We start from the raw sequence: 20223 nt of genomic DNA, 5'->3' as shown, positions 1-20223 counted from the left end.
ATGTAGAAGGGAATTCGCTTTGGGGGGGGCGGCAGTGGTGGTAGTGTCGGGGTGCCTTGTCCAGCTGCCTGTGCTGGGGAGTCTAGCAACCTGTCCGACAGCCACCACGCACAAACGTGTGTGTGTGAGAGAGAGAGGGAAAGGGGGAGAACAGATGGGGGTGGTTGTGTGGAGTGATTGCCATTGCAGTTTGCGTGTGTGCGTGTATCAGGGCTAGAGAGCGCTGGGGTGAGAGAGAGTGATTGCTGATGTACTGCTGGGAGGGAGGAGAGGAGTGGTTGAGCTGTAAGACCACCTGCTCCTTGCCTCTCTCTCCATTTCTCTCTCTCTTGCACTCAGAATCACTCGGCAGGAGAGGGCGCGAGTAGCAGCTTCAAAGCCCTTCTCTCTCTCAGGTCCCCCCCCCCTTTTCCCTTTCTGAGTGGGTGGTAAGGAAGCTGCATGTGTGTCTGAAAACACAACTGTGTGTGCACGAGGGGAAGAGAGAATTTAGCATGCATTTTTGAACATGCATTTGCTTGTATCATTTTTGTTTATCTCGGCCGACTTGGATATGTTGGTTTCTGTTTGTTATTATCTGGGATGTTTGTGTGCGTGAGAGAGAGGGACACGCTCCGAATGTGCGTCTTCTAATGTATGAAAAGGGATGACCACACTCAGGAGAACATGAGGGGAGCAGCAATATGTCTCTCTGTTTATGAGAAAATTAGATAAGGAAAAAGGGGGGAAATGTGTTTTTCTCTCTGTGAGGGGGTGTGTGTATGAGAGAGAGCGGTCTTTTGATGGAGAGGGACTATGCCAGCCACTGCGTGGGGGAGATGTGTGGATGCGTGTGTCACTGATTGTGCCATGAATGAAAATAAGGCGTGAGGGAGGGGAGTGGTGGTGGGGGGGAATCGGGACTATGACTCTCCTCCCCTTCAACCATCTCCTCCTCTCCATCCTCTCCTCCTCTTGAGTGGCAGATGAAGGGCTGCTAGCAGCTTGCTCAGGCGCGCGTCAATAATTAGCGTCCTCTCCTCTCCTCCATGTTTTCGTTTGCTCTGTCGTGCAAACGGAGCGCTTGTCGCAACGCACCGAGTCACCCGAGCGAAGCCCATCTCGTTCATTCTGAATTTCTCCTGTGCAGCCAAGGGTGTTCCATCGCTTTTACAAGCGGTGCCCCCTTCTCTTCCTACCGCCATATATATTGCGCGCTGTGCAATTACGGCAGTGGCCCGTGATCGCTCCTGGCATGCAGAGGCGCGCACCAGGATGGACATATGCGCAGAAGAGCAGAGCCGCCTCGGCATTTTCTTCTCACTTTCATAAACAGATTTGTACACGCACGCGTTAGCAGTCAGTTCGTCGCGTGCGCATGCACAGGCACATGCACGCACGCATGCACATGCACATGCACGCACGCGAAACGGTTCAAGGACAATTGATTTGGAGTTTAATTTCTCTCCCGGTGCTCCTGACGCAAAAGGATGCGCCTCCGTCTGACCTTGACGACAGACGGGGAGTTTTGTCTCTGTCGCCAAGCTCACTGAGGCCACTCGACACACACACACACACACACACACACACACACACACACACACACACACACACCTGGAAATGTTAAAACCTTTTTTGTACCATTATAAATGAACTCTTTCCATCTGTTTTGTAATTATAGCCAACATACTGCTATTCTTGATTTTAGCTGCAGCTGTGAAATAGTCGTCTTTTAATAATTCATGAGTTCAGTCACACAGCCTGCTCCTATGACACGCTTATTGCCAGGGCGTTGCTCAGCCCAGAACACCCTGGAAAGGCCTGGCTTCTCAGAGAGGGACGGTGCGTTTTGTCCGTAGACATGAGAATGAGTTCAGCTTGTCCTCGGCAACGTGGCTATAGAAACAATCACTCAGGAGAGAAAATGCATGAAGATCAGACACATCGGCCTTCACGTAGCTCCCCGGTTAGACATAGTCACCTAAAAACCTCACTGGTCAGATTTCTTAAACGATGTGTTGAGTATTCTACAGTTTGGAGATGAGTACCAGCAGATGATACTACGTCTATATGTGATGCATTTGTTTTGCCTACAGCGCTGACACCAGTCGAGATGGCCAGGGGTTAAAAACGACTGTACTGGAGGAGGCGTTTGAAAGCTTCTCTCATCTCAGCTCGACACACAGCTCTGATACACACGCAGGCTTCTTAGTGCGTTCGGTTGGCGGGGGCGTGCGTGAGCGTACTGTAGTTTACTTGTGTTTGTCACTCATTTATATTAGTGATTCTCTTTGCAAACACCAGAAAACTGTGTATAGTTGAGGCCTTCTGAAACAATAATAATAAAAGGCTAGGTGTGTCTACCTATGAAATCATGATGATGTTGCCCTGTTACATGATTTCAGTGAAATACTGTAGTTCAGTGTTCATATGGAATCCATATTTTACCTAATGCCACGCTGTAATTCTGTAGTAGGATATTTTTAATATCTATGTTGAATATTACATATTTTTCTGCTCTGATATTGTCAGTAATTAAAAAGTATTCCTGATTCACTGCAGCTGTTTTGTTTTTAAGAAATATTTTTGGCATTTGAGGCATAATTCAGGTTCCCTGTTAGGGGTGTGGGGGAGGTGTAAGGGTCAGGGTCCTGGAGGACTCAACCACACACACACCTTGGATCAATGCTTTCTGTTGCCATAGAAACGGGAGGACAGTGGTGTTGGATACTGTTACTAGGCAGGAGAGAGTGCCTCTGAATGAGGTGAGAGGACGTGGAGAGTAAACAACATCAGGGCTGAGTGGGAGTGGCCGTTAATAATGTCTACGCTACATTTGTGCTTGAATTATTTTCTCAGGTGAGGTGGAATAAAAATAAGTCTCCCTTTGGGTTAGAAATGACAGTTGGACAAATGTTAAAAAATGTGTGCCACATGAAAAAATGACTTAAATCAATATACAGTATGTCTAAATTTGACACCCGAATTTAGGTGGCCATAAATTGTGTTGTTGTCACATTTGTCAAATCTGTTATTAACATGCACTTGTTATTGCACAGGTCTACTGCACAACCTAGTGGGAACTTTTATGAAGTGCAGCAATATAGTAGATTTTTCACTAAGTGCCTTCCTGTTGATTTTGTAATTAAATATAGTTGTTTTACTTACTAGCACTGTTGCAGCGAAGACACAAGGCACACACGAAAGCCAACATCTGCCCCTTAGTTTCCACTGTTAAACTAATGTGACAACAAGAAAACAGTGAATGTGGCTTAAAACAGGTTGGATTTCTAGGTATAACAAACAAGTTGTGACTAAGAAAGAAAAAATGGTCTGTCTTCTGCTGCTTCAGCCCCTCTGTGTGTCTGCCTGCTCTGCTTGTGCGTGTTATGTTTACACGCTGCCCATGGACCTGCTTTAGTTAACAGCACCGTTGGTTTCCTTCAGTAGCAAAGACAGCGCATCACTTGTGCCAGGAGGAACAGTGTCCTGGCACTCATTTAGTCCCACGGACAGCGCCCGGGTAGTTATTTAGTAATGCGTTATTCCTTCAGTTTCAGGGACAGTCGCCCTGTTTGTCTGCTAAGCTAAATACTTCTGTCTGATGTACATGTAGCAAAATCAGCTGCTAAACATTTCAGTAATAGATTTAGAGGCCGAGGCTCTTTAGGATGAGATAGTCATTGCAGCCATATTTATTTGTTGCTTTTCTAGATACCAAAATGTATTTAAAATGCATTAAGGAAGCAAGTCATCTCATAGCATGTGTACCGCTCTAATTGGATGTTTAATTTGATTTATATTGACTGCGTCTCAGTACCTTGTTTTAAATGTTACCCACTGTTCGTATAAGCTACTGTTTCTGGCTACGAATTGCCTTCACATGAGCACATACTTTTTGTTGCATGCTATTGTAATGGTAGGTTGCAACCACTGCATAGGCTGTTTCTTAAATCACTGGCTTAACATGTAGATTACACTGTGTCCAGGGATGCATGCATATCAGTGGTTAGCAGATGGAAGACGGTTAGCTTTCAACCTAATGAAAGTAGTTTGTGTTATGCATGAAGTGAGGAACATTTTCATAGTATAGTTCTAACAATCTGCAGCTATAAGTATTTGAAATCTTCATTAGTATCTGTGTAAGAGTAAGGTTCAAGTTGTGTGCTTTTAGTGCTTGAACACAAAATATAGTATAGTGTGATCAGGTTAGAGGAGAAGTGCAAGTGTGTGTAACTGAGGCTGCCTACATGTGGTTAAGGTAGTTGGTGCTATTAAATGTTAGTGGTTTAATGCCATGTTGAAGTCTGGGTGTGATGGACATGAGTGTGACAGATACTGCACATGAGCATGTAAAGGCTTTGTCCTCACTTTTGTTTTTATTGCACATTTTAATCATTTAATAAACAGATCTTCACAGTAACAATGTAGTAGCAGAAAACAGAAGCAAATCATTGTATAGTGCAGCTTGTTAGGTTTTTGATGTATATATAGTTATTTACACTGAGAATATGAAAATCAAAGAACAGTGCTCAGATATCCCTGTGGTGGAACGAGACATTTTAACCCCTTTATCATGCCCCCAAGCAGACCTGAGTCTCAGCCTTTACACTGTTTGTACCTCTCTGAGTCCTGTCCGTACTGCCAACCCCAAAACATTCAAGTACTGCATTTCTGTCATTGCACAGGTACCGGGTTAACTAATACACAGGATGCAAAGGAGGAAAATGAAACGTGCACTGGCACCACTTCAATAACTTAATGTTCAAAATCAAACAGATTTGTTTTAATGTCTAAACATAAAAATAGTATCCAAAGTAATGCCAATTTAAACTGTATCCAAATACTGCAGGGCCTATTGCAAACCTTTCCTGTTTTCTAAAACTACATGAAGCCAATCCATAACCTAAAATATATGAGCATACCAATAAATAGTCACTAGGACACAAAATCTCATAAAAGGAAACAACATACAAACGGTAACTTTGCATTTCATAGACTGTAAAATTATCTCATAGCAGGCAATACTAAACGTTTCAGTTCTGCAGGTAATGATGGTAGTATGGGCTCCGGTCTTTAGAGTAGTTTTGGTTTGGAAAATACTAGTTTAGTATTTAGTGTAGTGCAAGATAAACCTGCTAGGAAAGTAAAAAAAAAAAGTGAAGGTACTGTTTGAACTGCAGTGTAAAATGTGTTTGCACTCAGATTTATACTGTTCATAAGTTTGTAGTAACATTTTCAGCTGGTCTGTGTCAAGACAAAGAAGCTTATAAAGACAGTAATGAGAACAGACTATAACTCTTTCTCCTGGTGTCAGTTGTTTGTGCCAGGCCTAACTTATCCTTATGCTGATATATGGATCACTGCAGAAGGTGAAACCGATCTTTTCTGACATGTTTTTACAAAAGGAAAAAGATCTTGAAACCTCCACTCACGAACCTTTTCATACATTGCGATAACCGATAAAGCTTATTGTCTGACCATTTGCTGCCCAGTCAGTGTAAATTTTGGTTATGTACTAATATAATAAAACATACTTTAAAGCAAACTAGTACCTCCATATTAAAAACAAACACGACAGAATCCGAACACAGCATTGGTTCCTTTATCGCTTAAACAACCTTTGATGAAACAAAAATACATCTGTATGTAACAAATACAAGGTCTCTTAGTGAGCACAGTCTTTCATTGTAACTGACAGTTCCTTTGAAATAAACACACTTAAAAGCAGTTTTCAAAGAGGCAATGATGGCAAGTCTTGGAATTCACTGAATTCAGCTTTAGAAGTGGGATTTTCGGTCCAATCCCGCTGGGGAGACGGCCACAGATGTGGTCCATGTGTCACGGGTGGTTCCTGTCACCCTGGAGCTTTGCGCTCACTACCTGTGGCCTGGGCTCCTGTGGGTGGCCGTGTCCCCAGCTAAATCTTCCTCCACAACATTAACATAGCCTTCTTTCTCTATACAGCCCGCAAGGACCTTCAGGACCAGCCGGAGCCTGCGGTCCATGGCCTGGAGGTGAGGCTGGATGAGGACGGGGGACAGTCGGTCACGCAGCAGAGACTCCTCCATCAGGGAGCTCAGCTGATACTCCTCTTTGGCCAGAAGCTGGAGACGCAGATAAGTGGACTTTCTCACCCTGGAAACAAAGGATAATCGAATGGGTAATAAACCTCTAATATCAGGGTGATTAGTGTTTGCACATTCTTAATATGATGATGAGTACTCAAAATGGAAAAAGGTTTAGCGAGTTGCCTTGCACATTTGTAATGGCAATAATGTCCTGGCCAAAGAACTGTTCAACATCCTTTCTGCCCTGTTGCTAGCAGGACAAAGAAACACTAATCCAACAAAAGGACTATTGACAGACCTGCAGCACTGGCTGAGAGGCACCAGGATGGACAGTTCATCATGGGAGTGTTTTCCAAACCTGCAGGGTGGATATAAAGCTCAAAGTATGAAGTGTAAAATATCACAAACACAGTCTAAGTTGGACTTGTATTGTTAGACTACTGTTTAGCTTTCTTTTGAAGATGGTTTGCCCAGATATTAAGTTTGTAAAATACTTCTACTGTGAGCAGAGAGATGCCAATTAATCATTTTATTACTGATTAATACCAGATACCCTTCTCAGTAGTTTCTATGATAGACAGTACTGTAAAATGAGCTGAATGTCTTTTACCCTCTTCCATTGTCCAGGTGAATAATGAAGGTGTCGTTTCCAAATTTCTCAAAAGTTTCATAATGATGGCGATCCATGTTACCTGTATAAGGAGAGAAGAAAATGGTGAGTAAATGTGATTTGGAGTCAAGACACTGTAGTTAAATCATTTAAAGAGGAATTTAAATATAATTTATTCATGTCATATGATACCCTTTATACAGAATGTTACACCCACTTTCTTTTCCTCTTACCCATTAAGAAGTCAAAGATGGTCATGTCCATGATGTCCAGCAGTCGAGTGCCTTGGTCATATGGTGGCGTCTGCTTCACCTCATCACAGTAATCTGGATCCACCTCCCACCTGAGAATATTTAAATGAGTTACTAGCTGGGATTCCACCCTTGAATGTTAATGAAGACTAATTGGATAATATGAATGCTTGTGTAAACAAGGTTATGTTTAGATGATTGCAGTCTGGGGAAGGCTTTGGAAGCCTGCAGTGCTCTTAGCAGACTCCCAGCATGGAAAGGTGGGAATGGGAAAGGAAGGTAGGGATACACGATTTATGAGGAGGGTAGGAGGGTTGCATAAATGAGGAAGAGGGGGCGGGGCGTGGTCCCACTCCTGTACAGTCACAGACAGGTAGATGATAAGATATTCTGCAGAGCTGAAACCCTGACTCAGGAAATAAGAGGTGTGACAGTGTGGTAGTTTCCTTACTCTGCTTTTTTGCGTTTGTGGTAGGAGCGTCTCCAGGGGTTCCTCCAGGTCTTGCGTTTGGCCAGGTTCAGGTCTGGGAGGAAGGCTGCTAGTGAGCCTTCAATCTGGTCTGGTTTTCCACACAGAGCATGCTCAGTGGAGCAGTAGTAAGAGCATTCACCATAGAAGCAGACGTTATTGGCTGGGGACAGAAATGAAAACACGCTGGTTTAGAAATGGTGTTCCAGTGGTAGATGTGGCTGAATATGACTGATGAAATAAACATGGAGAAACAAAAAAAATGACAAGAAAACCTCATCACCCTAATTTGTCCCTTATCTCAGCTACAGGGTTCAGCACAGGTCACAGAGGCAGAGACACTGATCGCTGACCCAGCAAGGTTGTTACTTTTCAGACACAAAAACTGGGCCATCGTTTATTTATTTACAGTACGTCTTCCTACAGACAAGATGTGAGTACAGATCAGACTGACTGTTCAAAGTATTTCATTAAAATTTCACATTTGGTTTTTGGTTTAACTTTGTATCTCTATAGTTTTTAGTGATGACAACTCTGAGATTGGTGACATTAATTAGAAATTAGACATTATCCGTAAGGGCATCTGGCGTAAAACGTACCAAGTTTAACGTGCAAATTGTCGGTTGGGTGGCAACTCATGATTCGCTGTGGCAACCCCTAATGATAACAGCCGAAAGTAGAAGCGATGATATCTTTGAGAAATTGTAAACGTCCTCAATGTACCCTGACAGTTATTCCTTTATGACAAATATAATTTGATAATTTGGATTAAATTATCATGATAGAGTGCCCCAAACCAGTTTAGGGCAATCAATACATCAATAGCAGCATCTTGTATTCCAAAAACTGACACCCTCACTCCAAGATGGCTGGCAACGGCGGCTACTTTTGGCTGGTCCTGTTAGGGGTTGCCACAGCACTCTGGCACGATTTTTACACCGGATGCCCTTCCTGATACAACCCTCTCTATCAGGGCTTGGGACCGGTACAGATGTCAGTGGCGTGAAACTTCTGTGGACAGAGGTTCCCCGACTGGGAATCGAACCCAGGCCGCAGTGGTGAGAGCACTGAAGCCTAGCCACCAGACCATCAGGGAGATGGCTGACGATGGCAGCCATGTGCAAAATGCTTCAGGTATATCTGTGAAAATCTCCTGACCAAAGCGGCCAGCGCAGGTTGAAAAAAATATTAGTATTTCTGTTTTGTAAACCTACATTTATGGGAAGATGTAGTCTTTATATCTGCAGTAAAGAACGTGGGGGTGATCATGGACAGTGATGTGAAACTTGACATACAGATTAATGCTGCAGTGAAACCAAACTTTGGCTGTTTGCCAAGATAAAGTCCTTCTTCACCTGTAAGAATCTAGAGAAGGTAATTCATGCCTTTATTAGTTTGAGTTTGGACTACTGTAATGTACTCTATGTTGAAACCAGTCAGTCCTGTTTTTCTCATCTCCAACTGGTACAAAACGCTGCTGCATAAATAAAGGTGGCTTGATTGATTGAACTGTTCATGGATGTGGACATCAAGCAACAGAGGACTCAGACTACATTACAAGTTTTGTTTGTGTAACCTGCTATTTTATCAATTATATGTATTCAAAGATGATTCAAATTAGTTTATAAGTCGTCTTCTTCTTTCGGCTGTTCCCGTTAGGGGTCGCCACAGCGAATCATCTGTTTCCACCTAACTCTATCCTCGGCATCCTCTACTCTCACACCAATTAACTTCATGTCCTCTTTTAGCACATCCATATATCTCCTCTTTGGCCTTCCTCTTGACCTCTTGCCTAGCAGCTCCATCTCCAACATCCTTCTACCAATAAAACCACTATCCCTCCTCTGTGCATGTCCAAACCATCTCAGTCTGGCCTCTCTGACCTTGTCCCCAAAACAGCCGACCTGAGCTGTCCCTCTGATGTGCTCATTCCTAATCCTGTCCATCCTGGTCACTCCTAAAGAGAACCTCAACATCCTCATCTCTGCTACCTCCATCTCTGCCTCTTGTCTTTTCCTCACTGCTACAGTCTCTAACCCATACAGCATAGCTGGTCTCACTACTGTCTTGTACACCTTTCCTTTGATTCTTGCTGACACTCTTCTGTCACACAACACTCCTGACACCTTTCTCCACCCACTCCAACCTGCCTGCACTCGCCTCTTCACCTCTTTCCTACACTCCCCATCACAGATCACAATGTCATCCGCAAACATCATTGTCCACGGAGATTCCTGTCTGACCTCATCTGTCAACCTGTCCATCACCATAGCAAACAAGAAAGGACTCAAAGCCGATCCTTGATGTAGCCCCACCTCCACCTTGAACTCCTCTGTCTGACCTACAGCACATCTCACTACTGTCATACTCCTTTCATACATATCCTGAACTACTCTGACATACTTCTCTGTCACTCCCGACATCCTCATACAGTACCATAGCTCCTCTCTCGGCACTCTGTCGTACACTTTCTCTAAATCCACAAAGACACAATACTTTTTAAACCATTCAGCTTTATTCTGAAAATTTTGCCCCATTCAAATGAATGGGGAAATTTTTACTTTTGCATACTTTCAGCTATTAAAATGTTCAGCTCTTCAAGGACATTCACGCTTTTATTCAGAGTTTTTCTAAACTTCATACTTTCAAAACATTTAGCTTTATTTTGAAAATCTTGACCCATTCAAATTTATGGGAAAGTTCTACTTCAGCATACTTTCAGTAGCAAAACCATTCAGGTGTCAAAACGTTAAGCATTTTCAGGGCGATCTTTCAGCACTCAGCATCCATATGCATTTTCTTCAGAAAATGCATTTCTCTAGTTCTGTCTACTGTCCTCAGTCGTTTCTACGTCCCACTTCTTTTTAGCTAGCCTCTTCCTCTGAATGCTGTCCTGTACTTCCTTGTTCCTCCACCATGTTTCCTTACCTTCTTTCCACCTTCCAGATGACACACCTAGCACCTTCCTACCTGTCTCCCTGATCACGTCTGCTGTAGTTTCCCAGTCATCTGGAAGTTCTTCCTGACCACCCAAAGCCTGTCTCAACTTCTGTCTGAATTCCACACGACATTCTTTCTTTTGAAACTTCCACCACTTGGTCTTCTTTTCTGTCTTTCCTCTCCTCTTCTTTCTGACCACCAGAGTCATCCTACACACCACCATCCGATGCTGTCTGGCTACACTTTCCTCTTATATGTAACTCTATGTTCCTCCCTCTTCTGGAAATAGGTGTTAACTACAGCCATTCCCATCCTCTTAGCAAAGTCTACCACCATTTGTCCTTAACACCAAACCTGCCCATCACCTCCTCATCACCTTTGTTCCCCTCACCAACGTGCCCGTTGAAGTCTGCCCCAATCACCACTCTCTCCCCTCTGGGAATACTCTCCATCACCTCATCTAACTCACTCCAGAATCTCTCCTTCTCTTCTAACTCACACCCTACTTGTGGAGCATAACCACTGACTACATTCAACATTACCCCTTCAGTTTCCAACTTCAAACTGATCACCCTGTCTGACACTCTTTTCACCTCTAAAACATTACTCACCAGCTCCTCCTTCAGGATCACTCCTACCCCATTTCTCTTCCTGTCCACACCATAATAAAACATTTTGTATCGCAAAGCGCGTAGCATTGGAGGGGGTATGGAATTCGCACTGATGATTCGCATGTTTAAATTTGGCATGTTTTTACGCCGGATGCCCCTCCTGATGCAACCCTCTCTATTTATCCGGGCTTGGGACCGGCACAGAAGTCACTGGCTTGCAACCCCTGTGGCTAGATTAAAGTAAACAAAAAATAAATATATTATCAATAATAATCATACACAATAACAGAACTACATTAGTTCCAACTTTATACATGCATACGGAGACAAACTGTACGACAACGTAGGTCAGAGATACACGACACAGAATATCCCAGAGGGAAGTGGAGGTGACATCAGTGGCCACAGTGAGGTTTATACACCAGCAGAGTCATTGTTGCAAGCTTTCTGCATACATCTAATCTCAGTTGTTAATATCACTTAGAGATTTTCCTCTCTGTTTCCAAGGTATTGTTTATTAATAATTTAGCTTCTATAAAGAACATAACCTTAAAAAGACATGATGTTCCTTATTGTCAGCTGTGGCTTTATACCCCTTTTACTCCTTTGTTGCATGGTGTCTCCTCATACAGTTAAATAACTTTTAAATAGAACAATTTTGTAAAAATCTAAAATACATTTCACTTTTAGTACAACTTTGAATAGTAAAAACATCCTTCCAAAAATCTCAGTTCATGTGCACGAAAGAGATAAATTAGTCTTTTTAAAAATCATAATCATCTTATTAGTTCCTCCTATCTTGAATACTTATTATCTTGAATATTTTGGACACAGATTGAGTTTATTTATAATTTGCCATCAAATCAATAATTACTACTCTTCTCCAATTTTAAACTTTTGTTTCATGCGATGGTTTTGCTTTTATCTGACACAGTCTAGACTGGGTAGTGATATGATTTCATTGGATTTATTTGGATTTGATTTTTATATTTTAATTTATTTTTAGTTTAATATATTAAAATATGTGGCTGCATAAAATCCATTATTTGTGAGTAACCTGCCTTACAGTGCCACCATGTGGCAGGCTTTGGCTATGATTCTATTTATCATCACATTTGTAATATTTTTACCATTTTCACTACTCTGAAGAGCAGACCAGAACACACAAACTCAGGTTACCCTCAACTACAGATACATGTGCATAACCCATTTTGTTTAAGGGAGCTGAGTCTTTCAAATGAAGCCAGAAAGACCCAGAAAGGATGCAGCCAAGTAGCTACACTGCTGTGCTAAGCTGTGGAGGCTGGTTACTACCTGGTGAGATGAAGAAGGTCCTCCACAGCTTCTTATCACGTGTCACATCTCTGATTTCCCTTGTCATGTTGACAAGTCGTCCTGCCACTGGAGGCACTCTTCTGAAGTCAAGGATCCTGAAGAGACAGAGAGATATTTAAAATGTTCAGTATTTTTGGATGAAATTTTTTTTACATAGAGGCTGAAATGACAGATAAATTAACCAACTTGTCCTGTTTATGTGAAGCAATGCTGTCTGCTGCAACACTGATATTGACATAAGTGGCAGGCAAATTTAGCTGTCTTACACAATGTTTCTGACTTCACTTTGCACTGAACTGATGTAGCTTCCAAGCCTCCAGGTTATTCTTCCATGGTGCACCAGGCAGTGCTGAGTGTTTCCAGCCAATAAGTGCCTCTTGTGTCTTTTTTGAGCTGCTCTGGCCTTGTGCTCTTGACTTCTGCACCCTCCCTGCCTGCATCATCTGCAGCAACACTCACAACCTGCATACAGTATGTATGGTCATTACTGTCTGCATAAAGACAGGCCACAGAAAATGTGCAATATTGGGATCCTTTTCCTTTGCGTTTTGTGATTTTCAGTCAAACCTGTAAGTGCAAAACTTGAACTGTATGGCTTCAGCACGCAAGTTGTAATCATTGGCATCATAAGCAGCATTTATCGACATTCAATATTCACTAAGCAGATTAAGCACTTTCTTACCAGTACGTACTCACTAACAAAAACACAAATTTATGAACCACATTCATTCATGTGAGAAATATCCTAACCTCTATTTATATTCATATTGCTGAGGGAAGGTTAGTTCTACTATTGTTGCTCTCCTGTTCCTTCACCGCCTTTCTGTCACTCATTCTTATGCATCTATGTCAGAACATGATACCTATTCAGGCCCTGTCTGGCCTGTCTCACTGTGTTTTCTGTCCAGTGACCCTGACCTATTTGAGAGTAAAACTAAGCCTCTTGGGAGCCAGCAGACCTGCAGACAGACTGGCCAAGTGCAACAAAGGTTATGAAACTTTAGCTTTTAGCAATCAGGAGTTGCAAACTGCACAAAGGAGCACATGCACACTTGTATTTGGCTGTGAGTGCATATTCAAGCATCTATGTATGTGCACTTTGCCTGTTACACACCCCTGAGTAACTAAATGTTTACAACAGATGGTAAGATGGCACACAGGCAAAGAACTAAACTCCCTGGGATTTAGAAGTAATTAGTGGAGAGCTGTGACGTTACCTCTACTTTTAATCTTCAGGATATTTTTCATCAAAACAGTCTAGAAGTAAATGTCAAATTAAATAAAGTTTTAGCAAAGCAAAACATCCGCCCACTACACATTCCTTATTTAGTATGAAGTTATAAACTAAGCAGTGGCTTAGATGGGGATCCAGAGACTAGTGTGGTCAGACTACTGGACAATAATTCATCGGCAACCCTGCACGATGCATGCACGCTAAAAGCAAACTGCTATTTAGGGGTAACATACAGACCTCTCTGTTCTAAAACCATGTCTCGGTGGTAATGGCGTGCCTGTGCTTTCCTGCCCACACAAACACAAGCCACTGCTCTCATCTAACAAACTGGAATGTGTAAACAGAATGCGCGCACCTCAGGCTCCTTCAGACTGTGCGTACACACGATTTGAGTATCTGTGATACAGTGAATGGTCTGAGATGGAGCATTTTAAACAGAATGCGTTGTTTTTAGCTGTTTACATATATTTTAGTTCATAAAGTGTCTTTTTTGTGTTTATGTTGGCCTTCTTTCTTTTGCTCGTCATTTTCCTGTTTTTAACTTTAGACTTAAATGATTCTGTAAACTGCTGATATTACTCTTATTAAGTTGTTTTCTTTGAATCTTTTATTGGCATCACTAGGTGTGTAAATAACTCACAATGATCTAAAAAGCTGTAGGTGTGTGTAATGTTCATGTGTAAGGACGGCTGTTCTGGCGTTACTGGAGGGTCTTGACAATGCGTCTAGTAGACAAGAAAGAGCGTTAAGAGATGGTTCTGATTCTCTGTAAAGCTATGTGACCAAAATTTCAATGCGTTCATCTACTATAGATAATGCAGGAGGTGCCAGTCCTCCTCCTGTTGCCCTCATAGTATGTGTGGATGCATGCGCTCTTTTGCCTCTGGCTTACAATCTGACCACTTCTTTTTTAACCTCAGCTATAGTCCTCTGCTCTGAACTGGCAGCCTCAGTTTTTTTGCCATTCAGCAGTTCTTCTCTTTGTTATCCCTGAAGTGAGACCACCAAACAAATCATCTCTTCTTTTCTCCACCTCTCCAATCAGTCTCAATTTCACACTCAGTGAAGTCGCACTTTTCTTTTTCATTGCCATGTCTAATAACGTGTGGTTCAGACAGCACTGTTCTGTGCAAACGACCGTCTGTGTCTATTTATGGGTAAAGGTGGGAGTGTACAGTAAAAGAAGCTCATGCATGTGCTCGCCCAGTTCCCTGACGAATCAGATTTATAAAGCAGAACCAGGTGTACGTGTGGCTTTATGAATCTGATGAAAACAGTGCATACGCTCACTTCTGTCTTACACACAGTCTTAGTCATGAATGTATACAGAGTTTTATGCATCTGGCCCCAGGAGATGAGCCCTGCCCGCAGTGTGTTTATATAATTTTCACATCTTAAGTCCATTATGGCACACCTCAGATTTATAATGGTGTTAAGGTGTGTAGGATCACATGTGACCCATCAAAAAGATGGCAAACGTCACCTGTCCAAGTGAAAAGCAGCAACCTCAGCATTGTGCCTCTCAAAGTCAGAGAAGTAGAAGAAGTCTGGAGGGGTTTCCTGCTCCCGGGTCTGCCTGAAAGAGAGTGATAAAGAAAACATTAAACAACATAATGGGGAAAATCTCTGGTCTTTTTAATGAGATACCTTTGTGCTCATATCTTACATTTTTTGTTTAGGTAAATGAAAAATGTACTGGAGCTGAAAGATGAGCTTTGAAAAGTTTATATTGTCTTATGATATGAAGCATTTCTACTCCAGTCAATAGAAATCTCCTCAGCCTTTATCAGATTTTTGTTTGCTGCAGGGTGAAACTCATCTCAGTGTCTGCATCCTTTTCTGGGACAAAAGCTGATGCAAGAGACCAAAGCCTTTGTGGACAAAGCTGCTGAAGGATGAAGTGTGTGCTGTTTGGTGACCTGGCTAACCTAACTGCTTCTAACCAGGGCCTGGGCCCCCTGGCTCGACACCTGAAGTCGGCTGTAAAAAACCTAGGGGTAATGTTTGACGGCGACTTGAGGTTTGACAAGCAAATCAACTCAGTTGTGAAATCTAACCTCTTCCACCTGACGCTGTTAAGCAAGGTCAAGTCATTCCTTTCTTTTAATGATTTTGAGATTGCAATCCATGCTTTTATCACTTCTAGACTTGATTATTGCAATGCTCTATGCTATGGTGTTAACCGGTCCTCCCTCACTCTTCTCCAAATGGTGCAAAACACTGCTGGTTTTTTGACAAGTACTAGGAAATTTGAGCATATAACCCTGGTACTGGCTTCTCTCCACTGGCTTCCAGTCCATTTTAGAATTGATTTTAAGTTATTGATTTTTGTTTTTAAGGCTCTTAATGTTTTGGCACCATCTTATCTCACCGAATTAGTGCATTGGTACAAACCTACCTCAGATCTTCAAGCCAGTTTCTTTTAGAGGCTCCTAGGGCCAGATATAAACGCTGGGGTGACCGTGCTTTTACTGTTGCAGCCCCTAATCTACCTTTTAATGTTAGATCAGCTACTGACCTCAGTACTTTTAAATCATTGCTTAAAACATATTTATCAGCCTTGGCTTTTAATAAACAGTAGGGCCTGATGCATTCCTTTTAATTTAATTTATTGAATGTGTATCATCTGTGTGTCTGAGCCGTTTTATTTTTTGCACCGATCTTATTTACTCTATTTTAGTCATTTATTGTCGTTTTATTCTGCCATGTAAAGTACTTTGGTCACCTGGATGTTTTTAAAGTGCTATATAAATAAATTTGATTTGATGAGATTCTTGCTCACATTCTGCTGTTCCTCCCAGCAAACACACACACACACACACAGAGAGACAACCAGGAGATGAGTCAGGAACTGCACTTTGTGTCCGTCTTTCTCTCTGGCTGTCCATCTGCTTGTCTGACAGCAGGATTATCTCTCTCCACATTTGCACACTTGCTTTCTCTTTCTCACACATGACTTCAGGAGTGCTGCATCATTCTCTGTCCTCCACTTATTTTTGGAAAAGCCAAATCACTAACAACAGAAAAGAACTTATCTACCTATTCCATTACATGTCAGGGAAACCGCAGTTTAAACCTGTAAATTAATTGCTGCTATAGTGATCCCAGAACAAGAGGGGAGCTAAGGGTATTTTATTTCCAAGGTGTAGAGGAGGGGATAAAAGATACTGTGTAAGGGAAGAGGGTTTGGACTAGAAGGTAGCGAGGCTTTTAAAAGATGACCTTATGAGCTGCAACATTCAAAGCACCTGCGACGCACCTCCAATGGTATCGTTCAAATATGCCATTATCAAGTAACCTTATCACCCACAGATAATCAAAAGGCTCAGCGGCTCAAAAAGATCAGTTGAAACACTAAGATGTGAAATGGTGGCATATGTTTCATTCTTTGTGTCTCTGCCTTGTTATACATAAAGCAGCAACAGCTTTTAGTTTAATGAGGTATTTTTCATGGACAAACAAAAATAAAGACAAACGGTCTGAAGTTAAAGGTTGTTTTTCTTCTTATTAAGGAAAAACTTCTCAAAACCTTTTTATGTCTTCAAATGCGATAATGATGTACTTATGTACTTCCAAGCTTTTCAACCATGCACGTTTCTGCCCCAGATTAACTGTACCATTGTGCAAAATTTGTAACTTAAACCTGACTGACGCACATTACAGGCTTTGGTTGCCATGGTCACCAAGATGTAAAATGCAATTTCCTGTCAGGGAGGACGCTGCTTAGAATTTTCACAGTAGGCAGTAGCAGGGTTGTGAAGTGAAAAGCCAAACACAAGCACACACTCAAGAAACACACAGATGCTATGAAAATTCACAAATTTCCCCTCACAATTATGTACAGACACACACACACACACACACACACACACCTCCTTTGTTAGCAAGTGTCCTTGACAATAAGAGTAGAATGTGATTAAGCTACAGCAAACATACTGTGTGTACTTCACAAGAAACTGTGTGAGAGAGAGAAAGAGATGTGATGAAACCGAACTGCTTGTGCACTGACTCGACAGTTTGCATTAGAGAAAGGTGGCAGAAGGAGGAGGGTGAACACCACAACAGCTGTGGCCTAGACTCAGACTATCACACAGCCAGACTGATATATGCAAGCGACAGAGAGGGCAGCAGAGACAAACCCAGCGAGAGAAAAACACTGACCACTTCCATGTCAACTTTAGCACTGAAGCCAGGGGGAGGAAAATAAACACATCTCTTCACAGACAAAGAGGGCACGCACGTGATTTGACATCTGATGGTAATCTACAGCAGATTTCAGCCCCCCCCCCTGCTGGCAGGCATCATTGTCTCTGTCTGGCCCTCTGTGCTGTGTGGGTGGGTGGCTAAAAAAGAGCAATTTGCTCTTGAGGCCTGCGAACAAGTCAAATGCAAACAATAATTTTTCCAAACTGTTTGGAGAAATTACACATTTTGTTGATGTTTGAAGCATTTAGACATTAAAAACGAGCCTTTCTTCAACTACCACATGGGCCACGGAAAAGCAGCCCCCCTCCAAAACAATCCACTTGCTCGTTCATCTTGTCATACTATCGCCGGGCTACTTTTCCGTGGCCCGCCTTGTATTACGGCAGTGTTACTTTTTATTTCATGAACCTCACACCCACCAAGTTTGGGCATAAGTCAGTGTACTTGCATACATACTTGCATAAATACAGTTTTAACAATGCTAATCGTACAACAATCACTATCGCTGACAACTTCTGTATCGCCTTTCAAATCCTCATGAAAGAACAGTTTTTTGTGTGTGGTTACAAAAATCACCAAGTACAGTACCACATTTTTTGTTAATGACATAAACAGACAGTCAAAGAAGTAGAGAAGAGATGTTTTAAACCACTGACAGCTGTGTAATCTTTTGTTATTTTCAGTGAAGTTGCCTTTTCAATAGATGCCAGATGAGCTTATTGAGGCCTTTTTACCCTGGCCAGTTTTTTTTGTTTTTCCCCACACACAGTCTTAACATCACGTCATCTCACATGGGACACATGGTAGAGATGAATAAAACAAAATAGCACCCTTTCCATTAGATTAGGGTTTAATCACATTGAACTCCAGTCCTCGGCTGATGTGATGTGTCCACATTTCGGTGGTTTTCAGGCACCTTCCTACGGTGCTAATTCGGATGTGTCACTGTTGGAATTTCCTAGTCATGACATGACTTGGATGTTAGAGTGAGGGCTAGTTGCGAGATGGAAACTTGTAATTATGACTCAAACACAGAATTACCCTAATGTTCTCATCTAGTTAACCACAGCAAGCCACAGGCCCTTAATCAAACACAGCTGACTGAGTGGGTGCAACTAAGAAGACAGGCAGTAACAAAATATGTTCTGTGTGCAGGTTATTGTTCCTGGAAATCTAGTTTTCCAAATTGAAAGACAAAAGAATATTTGATCCTGTAGTGCGCTCTAACCTGATTTAGCAGTTCTTTGTAGTTACTGTGCAGCCATATGAAATTCCATCTCACCAGCCTGACCCTACTTAACACCAATTATCAAGCATCCAGCAGCTTCTCTCCCTGCTCCTCCTCCTCCTCCTCTGTTTTTCCTTCCACTCTTCACCTTAGTCATCTCTTACCTACCCACCTGTAACCACCAATCACCTTTTTTTTTTTTCCTCCTCACTATTTTGGTGAAAACATTTGATGAACACATTTCACAAACACACACTGTATGGCCCATGTGCTTCCTCTTGACAGCCGCTGTCAAACAGTCCACTCGGCCCTTTTTGTATTGGAGAGCGCTGGAAAAAGGCAAGTGATTAATTGAATCTATCCAGAACACACATGGGTAATTGGCACCTTGCTGCATACTCACAACACCTCAGACAGTTGGAAGGATGAGGAAGTGGATAAGATTGGGAAATAAAATCTCTTGAGCCTGGTGATTTACGTCAGAGAGCGCTTGTCTGTCAGCAGCACAACATGCAGAAGTATCAAAGAAAACACTGGCCAGCAGCACAACATGCAGAAGTATCAAAACACTGGTAAAGACTGTCAAGACTGCATGTGTGTGCACTTAAACATCAGCATTCTGTGAGCGTATATTTACATTTTGTGCACATTATTGTTCTCTATCTGCTTATTCTTCTTGATTTTCCTCCACACATGCTGCTTCTTCACCTCCTCCAGCAGAGGAATCAGAGAGGGATCTAAGAATTAGCCCAGGGACCCAAGGTAGCTGTCTAGATTGAATTTCAAATCAATGTTACACAAGTTGTGTTCTAGCCTCAGCTATTTCCAACACACAGGGTGAGACACTGCCAGAAGAGAAAGGCAAGTCATCTGCGTGTGTGGGAAGCAGTATAGGAGATATTATCATAAAAATGCTGGGAAAAGAACTTGACTCGAAGATGGATGTCAGCGCTTCAATTTAAAAGTTATTAGAGACTCATGAGGTGGGAGAGAGTGGAATGAAGCAAGATTATCAGTTTTCTGCTGCATGAAGTTTTCAGTACTTGCAAGTTTAGAGGTGTAGATATCGACTGATTGATCTTTTATCGGGACAGGGCGCCCTGGGGAGTTCATGAATGATCTGCTTTAAAGATATGAGTTATTAAAAGTGCAGCACATGATGTTTTCCATTATCAAGTCAATACATTAAATGTTATGTTGGTAGTGATTTGTCCAATTGTGGACATCAAAAATAGTAATAGAATTGACGAGTTTAAACATAAATATAAAGGTATGTGTCAATCAAGATA

The 20223-nt window shown here is 42.1% G+C and overlaps 1 protein-coding gene, 1 long non-coding RNA gene and 1 other non-coding gene across 3 annotated transcripts in view; 1 reads left to right on the top strand and 2 right to left on the bottom strand.

Annotated features, from left to right (window-relative positions):
- Positions 1-4342: 4342 nt before the first annotated feature.
- Positions 4343-20223, bottom strand: part of fam20ca (FAM20C golgi associated secretory pathway kinase a) — a 38279-nt gene continuing 22398 nt past the window's right edge. Inside the window, exons 4-10 of the mRNA XM_020616476.1 lie at positions 14984-15076; positions 12246-12361; positions 7363-7543; positions 6894-7003; positions 6661-6742; positions 6349-6408; positions 4343-6117 (exon numbers count right to left, since the gene is read on the bottom strand). Of these exons, the coding sequence (XP_020472132.1) occupies positions 5859-6117; positions 6349-6408; positions 6661-6742; positions 6894-7003; positions 7363-7543; positions 12246-12361; positions 14984-15076 (901 nt within the window). The 3' untranslated portion in view covers positions 4343-5858. The remainder of the gene's footprint in view (positions 6118-6348; positions 6409-6660; positions 6743-6893; positions 7004-7362; positions 7544-12245; positions 12362-14983; positions 15077-20223) is intronic.
- LOC109969538 (uncharacterized) lies at positions 6092-6764 on the top strand. The gene is made up of 3 exons (XR_002276277.1): positions 6092-6142; positions 6308-6433; positions 6678-6764. It is a non-coding gene; the product is annotated as an uncharacterized LOC109969538 (long non-coding RNA).
- On the bottom strand, positions 8405-8476 carry trnae-cuc (transfer RNA glutamic acid (anticodon CUC)). The gene has a single exon. It is a non-coding gene; the product is annotated as a tRNA-Glu (tRNA).

The sequence above is a fragment of the Monopterus albus genome, unplaced genomic scaffold (genome assembly GCF_001952655.1).
Source record: "Monopterus albus unplaced genomic scaffold, M_albus_1.0 scaffold174.1, whole genome shotgun sequence".
Lineage (NCBI taxonomy): Eukaryota > Metazoa > Chordata > Actinopteri > Synbranchiformes > Synbranchidae > Monopterus > Monopterus albus.
Note: the sequence above shows the minus strand (reverse complement) of the source record. Positions and strands in the feature narration are given on the sequence as shown.